General features: G+C 46.4%; 1 protein-coding gene across 1 annotated transcript in view; it reads left to right on the top strand.

The window, feature by feature from the left end:
* LOC126527623 (uncharacterized) overlaps positions 1–14,942 on the top strand; it is a 35,549-nt gene that overhangs the window by 2,448 nt on the left and 18,159 nt on the right. The window contains exons 3-7 of the mRNA XM_055068883.1: positions 3,289–3,494; positions 4,701–4,898; positions 6,276–6,377; positions 9,277–9,494; positions 12,677–12,870. Coding sequence (XP_054924858.1) covers positions 3,289–3,494; positions 4,701–4,898; positions 6,276–6,377; positions 9,277–9,494; positions 12,677–12,870 — 918 coding nt within the window. The remainder of the gene's footprint in view (positions 1–3,288; positions 3,495–4,700; positions 4,899–6,275; positions 6,378–9,276; positions 9,495–12,676; positions 12,871–14,942) is intronic.

A 14,942-nucleotide genomic window follows, 5' to 3' on the forward strand; every position in this document is an offset into this window, starting at 1 on the left:
TCATTCAATCACTCTCATACTCTCCAAACGGCCCACAGTCATTTCTCTGAGGAGTGCAGTCGTAGGATATTGGTGGCGGTACTCTTGAAGGGTGACGGTGTTGGCGACAGCAGTGATGGAGACGGTAAGGTGCGTGCAAGCACTGCTTGTGGATTAACGGAACCACAGAATCAAAGTCTGTGTCGGTACACGATGTGGCAGTGCCAATTTTGAACCGATTTTGATTATTACTGTGGGGTAAGACGTACTTTGGCAGAAGTGATAGCTAATCTTTCACAACTGTGTTTAGTGTAAAAAGATTTTGTGGAGTGGATGCAAAGGAGAACATTGATATTGTAACAAAAAAAGTAAAGTAAGCTGAGATTCGGTTTTGTTGAAGACTCACTAGCAGCAGTACAGTACTCGTTAGATGGCATAAAACTAGTGGTTTGGCTTTGTCTGAACTCTAAAGTTGTTCGTTTGTTAACGAGGAAAGGTTTACTTTATACTTAACGTGCCATTGAAAAGTGAAAAAAAGGCTACTGCTGGATTCTTTTATAGACATTTTAGTGTATGAAAATAAAAATAATAATAAGAAGAAAGACCCAACTATGGGAAATTACTGTGAAATTGATGACATTGCACAAACACCGTGATCTCAGTGGTTTGGGAGTGAAACTCAAGAAGGTAAGCTTAATCTTTGTCTTCCGCACATATAAGCCATATAAAAAGAAAGGATGCTGAAATGGTAACTTGCCAGTCTAGCCAGAATTCAAAAGAATCCACAGAAGCCAGAATCCACCTCTCTAGCCTGGATTTGGAAGAATAGTCTGTCATGCTAAGCGAATGCATAACGAGTACAACGTAGACCTGAAAATGATCTGGAAGAATAATCCACTGGTGTATCCTGAATTTGAAAATGCATCCCTCCAGTCTAGCTTAGATGCAGAAAAGTAATCCATCAATTTTGCAGGAATGTGAATAAGAGTATGTTCGCCACTATTAGTCTGAACCCCAAAATAAATCCACAAGAGTAATCCACCAGGCTGATTCGCCAGTTTCTGGCAGTAGTCGAGTAGTCTATCCTTAATTTAAAAAAAAACACACACACACACATCTTGAATGTGTCATCCATCAGTCAAGCCGAGGTCCAATCCTCCAGTGTGGCATTTTTCTGAAAAGAGCGTGGTGTCAAGTCTAGCCTGAATCAGAAAGAAGTCCAAAAGAGCAAGCCACCAGACTAACCTGGGGTCCAAAGGAGATGCTATAAAGTGCGTGCCACCAGTGTAGCTCGAATCTGAATGAGAAATTCAGCAGTGTAGCCTGAATTAAAAGAAGAAAATGTGAAAGAGTGGCCCACCAATCTAGCTTGAATGGGTGCTTCCCTTCTTTAACGTTAGAGATGGAAATCATTATTATTATTATTGTAATGTTGCTTTAGTGTCCCTTTAGTGGCTGGTGCCTTGACATACTTCTTGTAACAAAGAGCATTCCGTTTGGACAGCTTTAGTGTATGCGTAGTTGAAGAGACTGCTACATGACTTGTGCTGCATGCATAGACGTGCTATGGCAGCTGCCAACAGCCAAGTTGTGGTTCTTGCTTAGACTGAATACTTGTGATAAAACCTGGAAACCTTGTTGACTGATAAGCCTCTGATAGCACGTGATAGCCTGTGACTGATAGCTTGTGCTAGTGTAAAGCTATGTCTTCACATGTAAGAGTTACCACAGCTGAGAGTGTGTGTGAGGCTAAAGGTGCTTTACTGTAGTCGAGATAAAAGTTGTCTCAGCAGAGGGTTATCACTAGTGAAAGTGTGTTAGTGTGAAACTGTATTACCACAGCCGAGAATTTTGCCTGCCTAAAGTGTTTTATCGTAGTCGAAAATGAACTTGTCACAACTGAGTGGTTATCATAGGTGAGTTGTAAACAGTGTTGCCACAGTCGAGAGATAAGTCTGTTAGTTATCATGGTTTCACGCTTACTGTTGTGCAGCAACAAACTACCACAGTTTTCCTGTGGGCAGCCCCTACGGCGTGTCTCTCTGCGTGACATTCCTGTCATGCAAAGACTGTTTGAAAAGGCTTTCTTAATGCACTGTAGCATACTCAGGTCGGTCCGTAGAAACAGAAAGTTCCCCTAAGGTACCGATGTATGCAGAAACTGAGCTCTGAAAGTAGTCTGTCTCACTAACTTCTATTTTTTGTCTAACAGTCATGTTTCGATGTATTGCATGAGAAGACCGAGTTATATTGTTATATGGGACAGCAGCAACCTTTTTTCAAGGTTGAAGACTGGCCACGTTGGTATAGCATATTAGAGGTTCGATTGCACAACATTTTTACAAGACACACAAGAGAAACACACCCCACAGAGTGCTCTGTAGTGCGTGTTTGTAAACTCTTCTGTATGTCTCGTCAAAATGTTGCACAATCCAACCTCTAATAACCTTTTTCTCAGTTGTTCCATGCCCCGTTGCCTGTGCTGCTATAGATGTTCTTCTTTGCTTGCTGAATTGTCAGAACAGCCATACAATGTCGTCTGCTTCCTGAAACCCTCATCCCCTCCCCACATTCTCCCTTATAGGTGTGTTCACGCTTGGATGTTTCCAGAAGTATGAGGGAGTAGGAAAATACTGCCCCGAAATTCGTTACGTCAGCTCGACATCATTCGTGTCGCATTGTGGGTGCGAAATTCAAGGAAGTCTGGACTTCATTTTTTTCGTTACCAGCAATCTCAAATATTCAAATCATGGTTAGAACTAACACTCTACTATAGCAGACTGTTTTACTGTTCCTCATCATTGTCACCCTAAAGGAACACTGGAGTTACCTGTTGCACTGGTTCATTGGCATTAAAATGCTGAGTCCGAGGTTGCAAGGTCAACATCTATCATGGCAGCGGAATTCTGATAGGGGCGCAACGAAAGCATAGTTTTTTACTGAGCTTTGGGCTCGCATCAAAAGCCTGTATGATCAAATTTAATCTGGAGCATCTCTTACTGCACTATATTGCTTCAAGATGTGCACTCAATCACTAATTACTGTTGCATGCTGCCTGAACTGTAGATGGCATACCACTCGTTCATGCAAACTGTATCACTGGTACAGTGCAGACAGACAAACGTGATTTAATAGTGGGGTTGCAGCCCAAGGCCAAACACCCTTGTGTGAACATCCCATAAGTTCCAATCGTCTTTTCTTTCCTCATGCAATCTTCTCGCGTGTCTTCTGCTCTTGTGTCGTCTGCGGCGAAGTCTTCGTCCGCCACTGCTTTTGTCTGACCGCGGCTGTGCGGCCTTTGTGTTGTAGGAAAGGGGAGGCGGCCATCTTGTCGGAGATCCGCAACTTCGTGATGCGCTACAACATCAAGCAGACGATGATCGCAGAGATGACCAAGCTCAGCCAGGCGTATGTGAGCCGCTTTTTCCGTGGCGACATCGCCGACATGTCGGAACGCACCAAAAACACTTTCTACATGTGGTACCTGACCTGCAAGAACAACCCTTGGAAGCTGGGTGAGTGTAGGTGCAGGCAGAGACTTTCTGGTGAGAAAGTGCACTTGTTCCCACACATTTCCTGTAAGGAATCCAAGCGGGAATCCAACCTGGAATCCAACCAGGAACTCGGCCAACTCATTTGAGTCTGAACGTTGGGGTCCTTGTCCCCGTTATCAGAGGTTTGAGTTTTGAGCAAAGTCCAAAGCAGAGTTATGGGCTGATGCGGGCACATATGTCCATGCACAGCCACATTTTAGCAGATATACTTACAACCATTACAGGTATGGAAGGACCATTTGTTGGTTGCTGTGTGTTTCTAAGAACAGATGTTTCCTTGGAATTGTGCAGGCGTTAGCCATTTGACGGTTAATACCCATGCTAATAGCGTCATTAGCATTATGTGAGACTGATAACTCGTTAACACAAGCTCCATATTTGCTCTGGAAACCTCTATGCTTTTAAACGGTGAAGAGAAGAACAAAGAATAATGATAAGTTGGCAGAGTGGCCACAGTTCATAGTAGGAGGCAGTTACTAAGATGTGCAGTCAGAAGTGGATTAAAGTCCAGTGAGCAGCATAGGAACTTGTGAGCCATCCACAAACGTTTCTGGTATTTCTTGCGAAAGTTTGCCGAACAGAGTCAGCTGAGCATAAGGTGGGTGTCTGTCAAGTACTCATCAGATAATTGTTTCATTATTGTCACATTCTCGGATCTTGGCATTTTTCACACATGCACGCAGCGTAAAAAAGTTCCTCCCTCCCCCCCTCTGATGCTTGTTGAATACCGGGAAGTGAAAGACTGTCTGATGAGTCATGAAACAGAAAGAAATGGGCATAGCAATAGGTATAATGATAGGTGTATGATGGCAGTACAGGCTAGATAGCAAAGCCAGGTAGCTGATATATTTTAGTTGGAATGAAAAGAAAAGAAGTTTAGTTAGGAAGGTCACTTAATACATAGAGGAGATAACTGGCAGTCTGTTAAAGTAGCAGTACGGCTACCAAGGGGAGGGAAATCCAAATTAGGACAGCAGAGAATTAGGTTGTTTGATGAGATTTGCAGACTTGAGATGGAGTTGGTTAACACGAGACAGGAGTAATGGAAGATTGCTGGGCGATGCACCTTTGTCCCGCAGTGGACCTGAAGTAGGCCAGGTTGTTAATGACGATGATGATGATGTGGTGTTGATATTTGGGCTTCACGGCGCACCTGCTTGCCTGCAGCACAACTGTGCCCCAACTCTGGCGTAAAGCGGATGGTCTCGGAGACCGGCGACTTGATTCCACTCAAGCGGGAGCGCTTCACCTTCAAGTCGGCACACCTGGCCGTTTTAGAGCGGTACTACGAGCGTGACCCGTACCCGGATGCGCAGACACGCGAGCAGATTGTCGAAGAGTGCAATGAGGCCGTCGAACGACCTGGTGAGCTGTTTCGCCGGATGCGCAAGACTGTGGGGCAGCCCTGAAGCACTTACTTGTGCCTTTGTGGTTCTCTTATACGTGTAGCCCATCTAAGTTTTGGTAATGGTTTTAGTTACGCGTGTGTTAGTTTTCACATTTTTTAATTTGTACTTAATGCGCGTGCATTGTATCTTGGTGCTCAAGTTTAGTTGCTAACTCTTCCTTATTTTGTTTGTAAAGTCAAACCTTGTAATGACATCGCATGTGACACAAAAAATAGATTCATCATATGTCCAGTATTCGTAGGAGCATGTATTCGTCACATGCCAAGTGCATTGGTGAGAAACATTTCAGTGCATGTCATGTTGACCGCTAATAAAAGATGAAGATGAAGACGGAGAAACACAAAACAACGACATGGGTTGCACCATGTTTGTTCCGGTCGTTTTGTGTTTTTCTTTCTCGGTCTTCATCTTCTATTTGCGGTCAACATGACTTGCAGTACACACCACCCTGGCCAGACTCAAGTTCTTGTGAAACATTTTAAATTTGCTTCATTATATCCGACTTCATTATGTCGACGTCCAATTTCGCATTTACGAGGAAGTTCCCCGACAGTCTTGCTATGAGACCTCCTTTATAATTTACAACACGTACAGGCGCGGCTAGAAGGAACATGAGAGACCGTGGCAGAGCTCTGCTAAGCACCACCACAGGCGCCTTGTGGAGCCTTGGCAGACGACTCACCATAGCAGACGACGCCCCGAGCTTTTCGCCAATCTCTTTGATTGCGCCTGTGTCACAAGACTTAATGAGGCGTCGGTGGTGGGCCACTCTGCGGAGTGATGCCATGGACTCCGTGTTTTCACTAGCAGTGGCTGCCTGATCTGTACATATGTACAGGGTATCACAACTATCATTTACCAAGATTTAAAAATATTCAAATGCCATGTATCTGGACAGAACCAAGGCAGTGTTGTTTGCCGTCGCTTGGGGATACTGAGATTATTTTTACGTTCTGCCAAATTTCATAATTAGTCTTGATTAGTTAATCAACTTCTCAAACATTATAATTAGATTAAAAAGTCTCAACGCGAAAATTGTAGAGCGACATGAGAAACCCCCCGATACAGCTTTCTATTGCTCAACACGTGCTACGTAAAACTGTTTTTCCGAACGTGAAGGAAGCCCGCGAATACAGGCAAAATTGGAATGCGAAAAATCATCGCAGTATCTCCGAGTGAGGGCAAACAATATTACCTTGGTTCTGTCCAGCTGCGTGGCATTTGCATATATTTGAACCTTGGTGCATGACAGTTGGCACGCCCTGTATGTAATATTACCTATGTGCCGAAATGTGTTAATAAACCAAACCAGAATTTCGTAACTTTTTTGTAGAGCGTCCATTGACTGAACGGGAGAAAGTGAGCCTGCCTGTGGTGAACAACTGGTTCAACAATCGTCGAAAAGAGGCCAAGAAGCAACTCAGGCAGCAACATGGTGAGTGCAGTGAAATTCTTTCGGAGCAGTGTCATTATTAGTACTATTAGTGTTATTTCATTTCTCAACAGTTGCTCAGTGTTGTTATAGAGGGGAGACGGGTATTGCTGGAGGGATAGATCATGCTTCTGTCTTTCTTTCGGCGTCTTTGCTGGGTCATTATTAGTACTATTGGTGTTATTTCTTTTCTCAACAGTTGCTCAGTGTTGTTATGGAGGAGGGACACGTTTTGCTGGAGGGATAGATTATGCTTTCAGTGTATGGGCTGTGGCAATGGGGAACCGATATAAGGAAAAAAAAAAAATGAAAGCTTCAACTGGGAAGCGCACATTTATTCCGCAGTTTAAATCGCCCAACAGTGCCCAAGGAGGCATGTCGTTTGTCGGCCGGCGCACCTTTGTGGCAAGCAGCATCGGGTTTTGTTGTTGCTGTAGGTTGGGGTGACCATGGGACTAGCCAAGTCAAGAGTCTACGTGGGTACTGCGTTTGTTTGACTGTAAAAGGTTGAGCCTGCGTAGCATAGGTGCTACAAGCCATAGTGTCATCGCAAAAGACGACAGATGGACGGCACGACAGGCAGAAGCGATGACACTGTTGTGCAAATACATTCAGCACAGACCTGCTTATATCTCTTAAGTCACCAGAGTCCCGAACTTCTCCGCTACAAGCGGTATCGCACTACAACCAAAAAGAAATTTTTCAACAGCACGAGCGGTATGTGCAAAACATGTAGACCCAGCAGCCACATGTCTCGGAGGATCGAAGCATACGACCGGAACGTACCCTCACTTTTGTTAGCGAGCTGGTTCTTCCATTCTTTTCCGTGTGCTCTGCAGCCGGAGCGAAGCATTTCGTTGACTCTGCACCAGACTGCAACTTTGGCCGCCGACTCCCAACGAGACGGTGCTAGCCAGTAGGAATGTCGAGGCAGCATGCCGTCACGGAAGCTCGCCCTTGAGATACGTTCGTAGCCGTTGACAGAAATTTGGAGGACGCTTAAGCTTCGCCTTCAAGAGTGGAACGCGATAGCATTCCAAGATCCCCGACCGCTTTTCACACTTTCCGGCAGCTGCAGCTTATGTACCCGTAATGCTTACGGAAAAACGCTGGCGGGGAACGCTACCCATGAAGGCGAGCTTTCTGGTAGAAACACGGCCTCTTGTGTGGGCCGATCTCCTGTTACTGTTTCACACTTTTAATATTTCTGTCTGAGAAGATGTAACATAAAAGGTAAGTGCTGTCGGTGCTTTTTTTTTTTCATGACATTTGTTTGTGGGCTGTCATTCTCAAAATTCTGAGGAAAAGCTTTGTAAAGAAGGAAAGACAAGGTATGAGCAGCTTAGGTGATAAAAGAGTGGTTGGGTATGTGTGCTTTGAAAATATCTTTGTCGAAAAGACGATTGACACCGGACGTGGGACGCTGGCTGCGGATTTTCTGCGACACGGGGCGCTTAACACTGTCGCGTTAATACATGTTAATCTGGCACGAGATCACGCACACAAGCTTCACGCAGCAGGCAGGAAGCAGGGTGTGCAGGCAACCAGCCAGGAAATACTGCGAATGTGTACAGAAAAAGTGGGATGTGCTCGTACTGGTTATAACGGGGAAAGTTCGCGCAGTATCGGCACTTTGCGACAGCACGCATCGCGACGGGCAAACACAAAATGCCCTCGCGGCCTCCGCCGATATTTCCACAGTGCTGGAGTTGTCAGAAACAACAAATTGATTTTACCATCCAAATTAGTTTTTTGCGACCCGCTTGATAATTCAAATATTTTTGCAGCTCTCCCCCTCCTCCTCTTCCTGTTTGTGTCAAAAAAAAAAAATAGAATTGCTTGGCGATTGCGTTTACTTTACGCACACAAAAATGAAGAGCCAAACAGTGGCAGTGTGCAGGTGTTTGATGCGGACCGCACACAGCTGACAAGTGCCCAGAGCAGCAAAAGGTTTCTCTGTTGCCTAGGCAACCTCCGTGGAACCAGCACGTTGCAGCCACATTCCCCCCCCCCCCCCCTGCGTTTATTGTTTGTTTGCTCGTGCCGCACCTCCTCCTCCTCCCTGTCGCCCTCATTGTTTTCATCTCGGCCGGCGTGCATCGCTCGAAAGTGCGCTTGCTGCCTCTCTTGTCTGCGGGATCTTCCACCAACCTCATTATAACCGGTATTTGTCTTGGACGGCTGTACTATAAACGGTATGCATATATGTTGAGTTCTATGGGAGGATAAATGGGAATTGGAAAAGACAGCGTTCCATCCGGTCCTGCACCCTAAACGGTTGCATTATAAGTAGTCTGAGCCGTAATACATTGGAGGCCATGCCCTCCTGGACACTTACCCCCGTATTCAGAAATGCAACTTAAGTTGAAGCCCATGCTTGACTTGATCTAAGTGACGCTTATTGTGAACGCGCCGAAGGAAACGCAGTGAGCGTCTTTGGGCGCGTTAATGCCAGGCGTCATTTAAATCAAGTCAAGCATGAGCTTGAAGTTAAGTTGCATTTATGAATACGGGGGTTAATGCCTGCTTCCAGTCAAAAACCTGCACAGAGATGTCGCGTGCAGTAATGCACAGAGATGTTAGTCCGTGAGCTCCATGAGCTCTTTATGAAAATTCCTTAAGATTGACCTATCTGCATTTTCTTTCATCTTGAAATCCAACAATGGTAAACGTTAGGCAGAACATGTGCGAGAGCTAATGCAACATTTCCACAATGGCATGTGTTTACGTCGCTGTTTTGCTTGCGGAATCCCTGTTACCTGTAAATTTATGTTATCTGTCAATTTAGCATGTCCTGATTTTGCCTTTGGGTCCCTTTTTTGAATTGACAGACGCATGTACGTGCGACTGTATGGCTCTCCTGATGCAACTTTCTCTCGCACTTCTTTTGTCTCACCTGCAGCGGCAGCAATGGCAGCAGCGGCACAGGCAGGTGGCCTGGGTGGGTTAGGAAGTGTGCAGGCGGCGTTGGCTGGCGGTGGACACCAGAAGTCCCCCTTTTCGGTGGGTCCGCCCCTGTGGGGCGCACCGAGCCTCTATCCGCAAGTGGGAAGCTCAGCTGCAGCCCTTGCGGCTGCATTGCCATCGTGTGCCGCCGGATTGCCCACTTCCTCGCCACATGTGAGTGGTTCTTGGTGGTTATGGGTGTACAACTGACACCTTGGAATGCGGCCCCAATGTATGCCCAATGTTAGGTTGCGTTAGCATTACATTTGTGCTTGCACAATATAGCTCAATTTTGCATTGCTACTTGGGCCCCTAACAGCACTTGAAAGCAGATGTATGCCCGTCATTGGTCCACTGTGACACTATCTAAAGCATATTTACACGTGTACTAATCTTTATCAGGCGACCACGTTTCACCGCCTCACAAATGTTATCGCACAGCGCGGGATGTGCCTGCATGTATCCGAAGTTTCTGGAAAGTTATCGATGCTTCTATCTGCTGTCTGTTGTCGCCGAACTTTGTGCTATCTGATTTCATCACGTGACGCGAATGGTGTAGAACTTTGTGGAAGGCACACGAGTCCCAACGATTAGTCTGGAACATTCGACGACTGCTGTATAAAAGCTGACGCGCTTGATCTGCTGATCAGATTTTCGATGATCGCCGACTGTGTTCGCCGCTGTCGCCGTTCTTTGAGTGTAGCCTGTTTTTGAGGGCACAAGTTCACCCAATAAAACGCTAGTTTCGTATTTCCCAGTTTGGCTGCTTTCATTACCGTCACTACCGCGTGACAATATGCACGAAATAGCCCCTCTTGCATTGACACTCAGTTGCCTAGCAACACGGTGCCACTGTATGCCCAACATTGGTCTGCTTTGGCCCTACGTCAAGCATTTGCACAGTGTGACCTTTCTTACGTTGTTACTTGAGCTCCTGAGCAACACTGTAATCAAGGTCATTCTAGACCCACTGTGACCTTCCCATCATGTAACAGCTGCCACCTTTGTTGGGACACTCGATGTCTTCGCTGATATCGGAACTTGTTGACTTAGCACTTAAGGTTCCATCTTCACAGGCCACCCATTACAGCTTGGCCATAAGACAACATTGAGCCTGGTTTGCCAGCGGCCATTGTAAGCCCAATGTTTGACTACTTCGGCCACTTATTGCCTAACGTTGGCCCCGTTTACACTGCTACTTGGGCTAGGTCTGCCACAGAAAAGTCCTGATAAGCTAGTGGCAGTAAAGTTAGTTTTGCAGTCAGCTTTTGTGTTACGAGATGAAAAATATAGGCAAGGCTCTCGGAATGAGCGCACGTACAATAGACGAGATCGAGCGGTGCTGTTTGCATATTTTAAAATGCAATATCATTATATGGCTCATGAAGCGGAAAATCCAGCATTGGTGCATGACTACACGATGGTCCATAAAGGCATAGAACCTTCAACCTTTTGTGGGAGTCGAACCCACAACTTTCAGTGTTAATTACGGCAAAGTTATTTAAGGTACCGTTAATTAAGATGTAGTTAATTAAGGCACTCAAGCCCTCAACCTGTGGCGGGAATTAAACCCACTACCTTTGGCTGAAAGAGCATAGGCATTGCCCATAGGTCGCAATGCTTTCACATTCATTCACATAGGGATAACTAAGTGCCCCTTCAATTACTTTTTTTTTTTCATTGAACTGTTGACTTTAAGCTGCCACTAGTTGGTAGCATGTGCAATGTAATGGAGCACTGTTGTAAATCAGGAAAAGGGTCCGTTGCTAATATAAGTAGAACCTTGTTGATAAGATCCCGTTTCATACCATTTCCCGGCGCCAACGTTCGTGATCGAGAACATGAGCCAATGTAGTTGCTCTTCTTTTTTTTTACCTGTTCATATGTTCCTTGAAAACAAGATTTTTTGGCACGAAAATCAAGTACATTGCCAAACTGCACTCCGTATGATACGTTTTCAGTTGCAGAATCCCACGTAAACAATAAAAGGTGTGAGGCGTGCATGATCGAGAGCAGTAGGCTAGCACATGAAAATGCCAGCATCCAGTCAGTTTCCTCTTCCGGTACTAACAAGCCTAATGGGCCATTGCACATTGTGTCCACAGCTGTCACTGCCACGCTATCACGTTACATCTTCATTTATCTAGCTGTTTGTCTTCATGTGTGGCGCATCGCCTTTGGAAGCATACCGTAAGTTTTTAAAACCGCCACCTAAACCCACCACCTAAACCCACCACCGTTCTCTGCTGCAAGTGGCGCAAAGCCATCTTAAAACATTGCACAATAGGAAAGCGAGAAAGTGCGCCTCAGGCCACTTAGGTTTCACCCGGTCGACACGATTCGGCATCTCTCGCAGAGTGTGCATGTCAAAACTTCCCGCCGAAACGCCCCGCATGAAGAAAAGAGACTGTTGGACAGACCCAATTTGAGGAGCGCTGACATAAGCTTGCCAAAACTGCAAAAAACAACAACACGCATGTTGGGCCACGCAGGCCCCATCGGCTCGGTGGGCATTGGAGTCTAGCGCTTTTCTTCCCTGTTAGCATGTTATTTCTTGCGTTTCTTTCCCAAAACGTATGGACGAGGTTCTACTGTAATTCTTTACTTACCCAGCTCTTTGCTTGTGCCGCCTGAATGTGCTCACATAGTGTTGTCAAGACAAGGCGCACACATGTTATTTTGGGGAGCGAGTGTTGGGGATGTTTGTTAGTGTGCTTGCAAGTAGGGCATCAGGCATGTGTTATCTATGAAGATGCAACATTAAGTACAAAATGAACATGTTTCGATATCATCAGCAATGACATAAGGTTTCCCATTGTGCAGAACATTACAATTTCCACACAACAGGAAGGGCCATAAGTAATGCCTGGCAAGGTTTGCTGTGCTGTGTTTCATCCATTCCTCCTGTGGGGGCAATTAACAGTCACTCAATGCGTTCCCTCTTACAATTTGCACTTAGGGTACTCACACAATTTACACTCTTACAATTTAGGGCACGTTGTGGGACTATTCTAATGATGTGACGAAACTTGATCTCAGTGATTTTCCCAGAGTGATGCAGCGAGTGCTTTTGCCTAGTCCTGCCATACGTCCCTACAATACTTAATACCAACCATGTTTGATGCTCCTTGTGTTATCACATGGTACACTGACTGTTGCACAGTGCATCATACTTTATTATGCACTGTACCTGTTGATTGCGTGAAACCGTACCCACAGTGCTCCAGTATGGAAAGAATGGATGAAGAAAAGGAATTGCGAAATCTAAGCTCAAATGCAGTAATTACACAACTGTTTTGCTGCATTGATCTAGTTCACTCGTTGGCTACAACTCTGGTGTTGCCATGACCACCCAGGTGGAGACGCCTTCGATTCGAGGTGGTGGCAGCGACCAGGGAGACTCTGCGGGCCCCGAGGGGGACAGTGACCAGGGGGATTCGGACACCTCCCAGGAGGAAGACTCCACCTCGTTGCCGTCGTACGGGCATGACTCGGAGCCAGCCGACTTCACCACCAATGACAACAACATGAAGCCTGTCATCAAGCAAGAGTAAGTGAATACACCCATTTCTGGGTTGCTCATTGAATGTCCAAAGTATCCTTCGCAGTGCCATGCAATCGCATGCAGCAGTGAATGCTCTGTTACGTGCTCAAAGGTGTGCTTGTTCCGCATGTTCATCCTTGGTGTTAACAGTTTATTACGAAATATGCATGGTGTGTTGGATGGGACCATGACGACCGACATGAGGCAGCCGATAAAGAGAGTAGGTTTGTTGTATGGAAAGCTTATCACATCTGCACAAAAATGGCATTCTACCTCCATGACGTGATCTAGAAAAAATCTTTCAATCCAGTCTACGTGGTTGAGTTTATGCTAAATGGGCTCCCAAGTGACCCTGAGGATACAGCATGAATCAGTGTTGCGGTGCCAGCTAGGTGGCCTAGTCAGGTGTTGTCTGGCTCATTCCTGACGACATAGATAGAAAGATCATTTTTGAAACTCAGGGGCCTCCTGCTGTAACACTTCTTTAACGTGTAACCCCAACATGATTTGTGGAGTAACCATACTTGCACTTTTAAATAAACCACACACTATGCCTGTCAGCACTTCGATAATCGAATGGATCTTGGTGTATGCATACGTGTACATGGGTGTTGTGCACGTGCACGTAAAACAATGTTAGCATAAGAGGAACCCCGTTTCCTCGCCTGTTGAAACATTCCTGTCAACGTACGAATCTCGAAACCATTATGTGCCTGTCATACACATCTCGCATGTGATGATGCGTGTTTAGTACAACAGTATCTGTAACACGTCTGGGGTGCAAGCTGCGCACCTGCTAATCGACGTTTCTGGGTCCTGGAAGAACGAAGTCCAGGCGGCGGCCAAAGCCTGACCAAACACAACCGTCTACCGTGAATATGCCGACTAGTGTGCCGACCACCAGGCATCCCGAACGGTGGCACTGCTGATGATGCCTAGAGACTGCACTGTTGGCACGGTCTGTGGGCAATGCCATCTGGAGGCAGCCCACAATACCACGGCAACAAGATGTGCAACCATTCACTAGTACAGAGAAAACAGTTTATTCTTGTTGAATAGTTGCATAATTATGTGAACAAATGAGGACTGAAGCTACGCTCTGCGCACGGGGATGACATCTATAATCATGCAGTGGACCTGCACGGTCCCATACTGCAGTGCACCACATGGCCGCCGCCGGCAGGGGGCTCGTGGCGCCGTCTGCCGGCGACGTGGCGGCCACCGTGGCGCCTGCGCTCACTACAGTCACTACAGCCAGCTTCCATGAAATCGACCTTGATGTGACAGGCGAAAGTGGTCCAATTATCTGGCAGGTGGAATTAAGCAAAAGACAGAAAAATCGCTGAAAACGAAGGAACACGTACTGTGACTGTAACCGTAACACCTTTCTCCCCTACTTTGTAGGCTTCACCACATAACGTGGCTGTGTTGCGGCTACCTTCTAAGGCAGTACTGCCAAGTGAATCAAAGGCGAGTTTTGGCACTTTTATTGCGAAGCAATACTACTTTAGGTCGCACTTCAGCCCGTTCCGTGGCGAGGCGGTGGTAGGCACCATTGACCTTTAGCGTGACCTCGCTGCGTGACGTCACACCACGTGACCTAGAGTGACGTCACATAAATAACGTCATTTCATAAATAAAAAACATCTTGTAAGCTGGGCTGGTGGGAATCGAACCAGGGTCTCCGGAGTGTGAAACGGAGACGCTACCACTTAGCCACGAGTTGGCTACTTCAGAACGGGACAAAATCACCTCTAGTGAATGCGGTGTTGCCTTAGAAACGTGCCGTAGAAAGTTATACTGCGGTATATATCGGTAATTATGACCACGTAACTTACAGAAGTCGCAGTTTCACGAGTAGCGAAGTACCTTTCCACTACATTTCTTGTGCGCTCTGCGCACACGCAGAGCCATCTTGGGGCAAACACAGAAGACACCCTCCTCGCAATGTACGGAGCTGCCCCGACACGTGGCGCACCACTCGCCCCATGATCGCATCCGCCTTCATGGTGCGTCGGGGCCCGGCTATCTTTGCCGATCGCGACGTTTGGCTGGCGTAGCGCGTTTGAGTAGGCGGT

Source organism: Dermacentor andersoni, chromosome 9 (assembly GCF_023375885.2).
Source record: "Dermacentor andersoni chromosome 9, qqDerAnde1_hic_scaffold, whole genome shotgun sequence".
NCBI classification, from domain to species: domain Eukaryota; kingdom Metazoa; phylum Arthropoda; class Arachnida; order Ixodida; family Ixodidae; genus Dermacentor; species Dermacentor andersoni.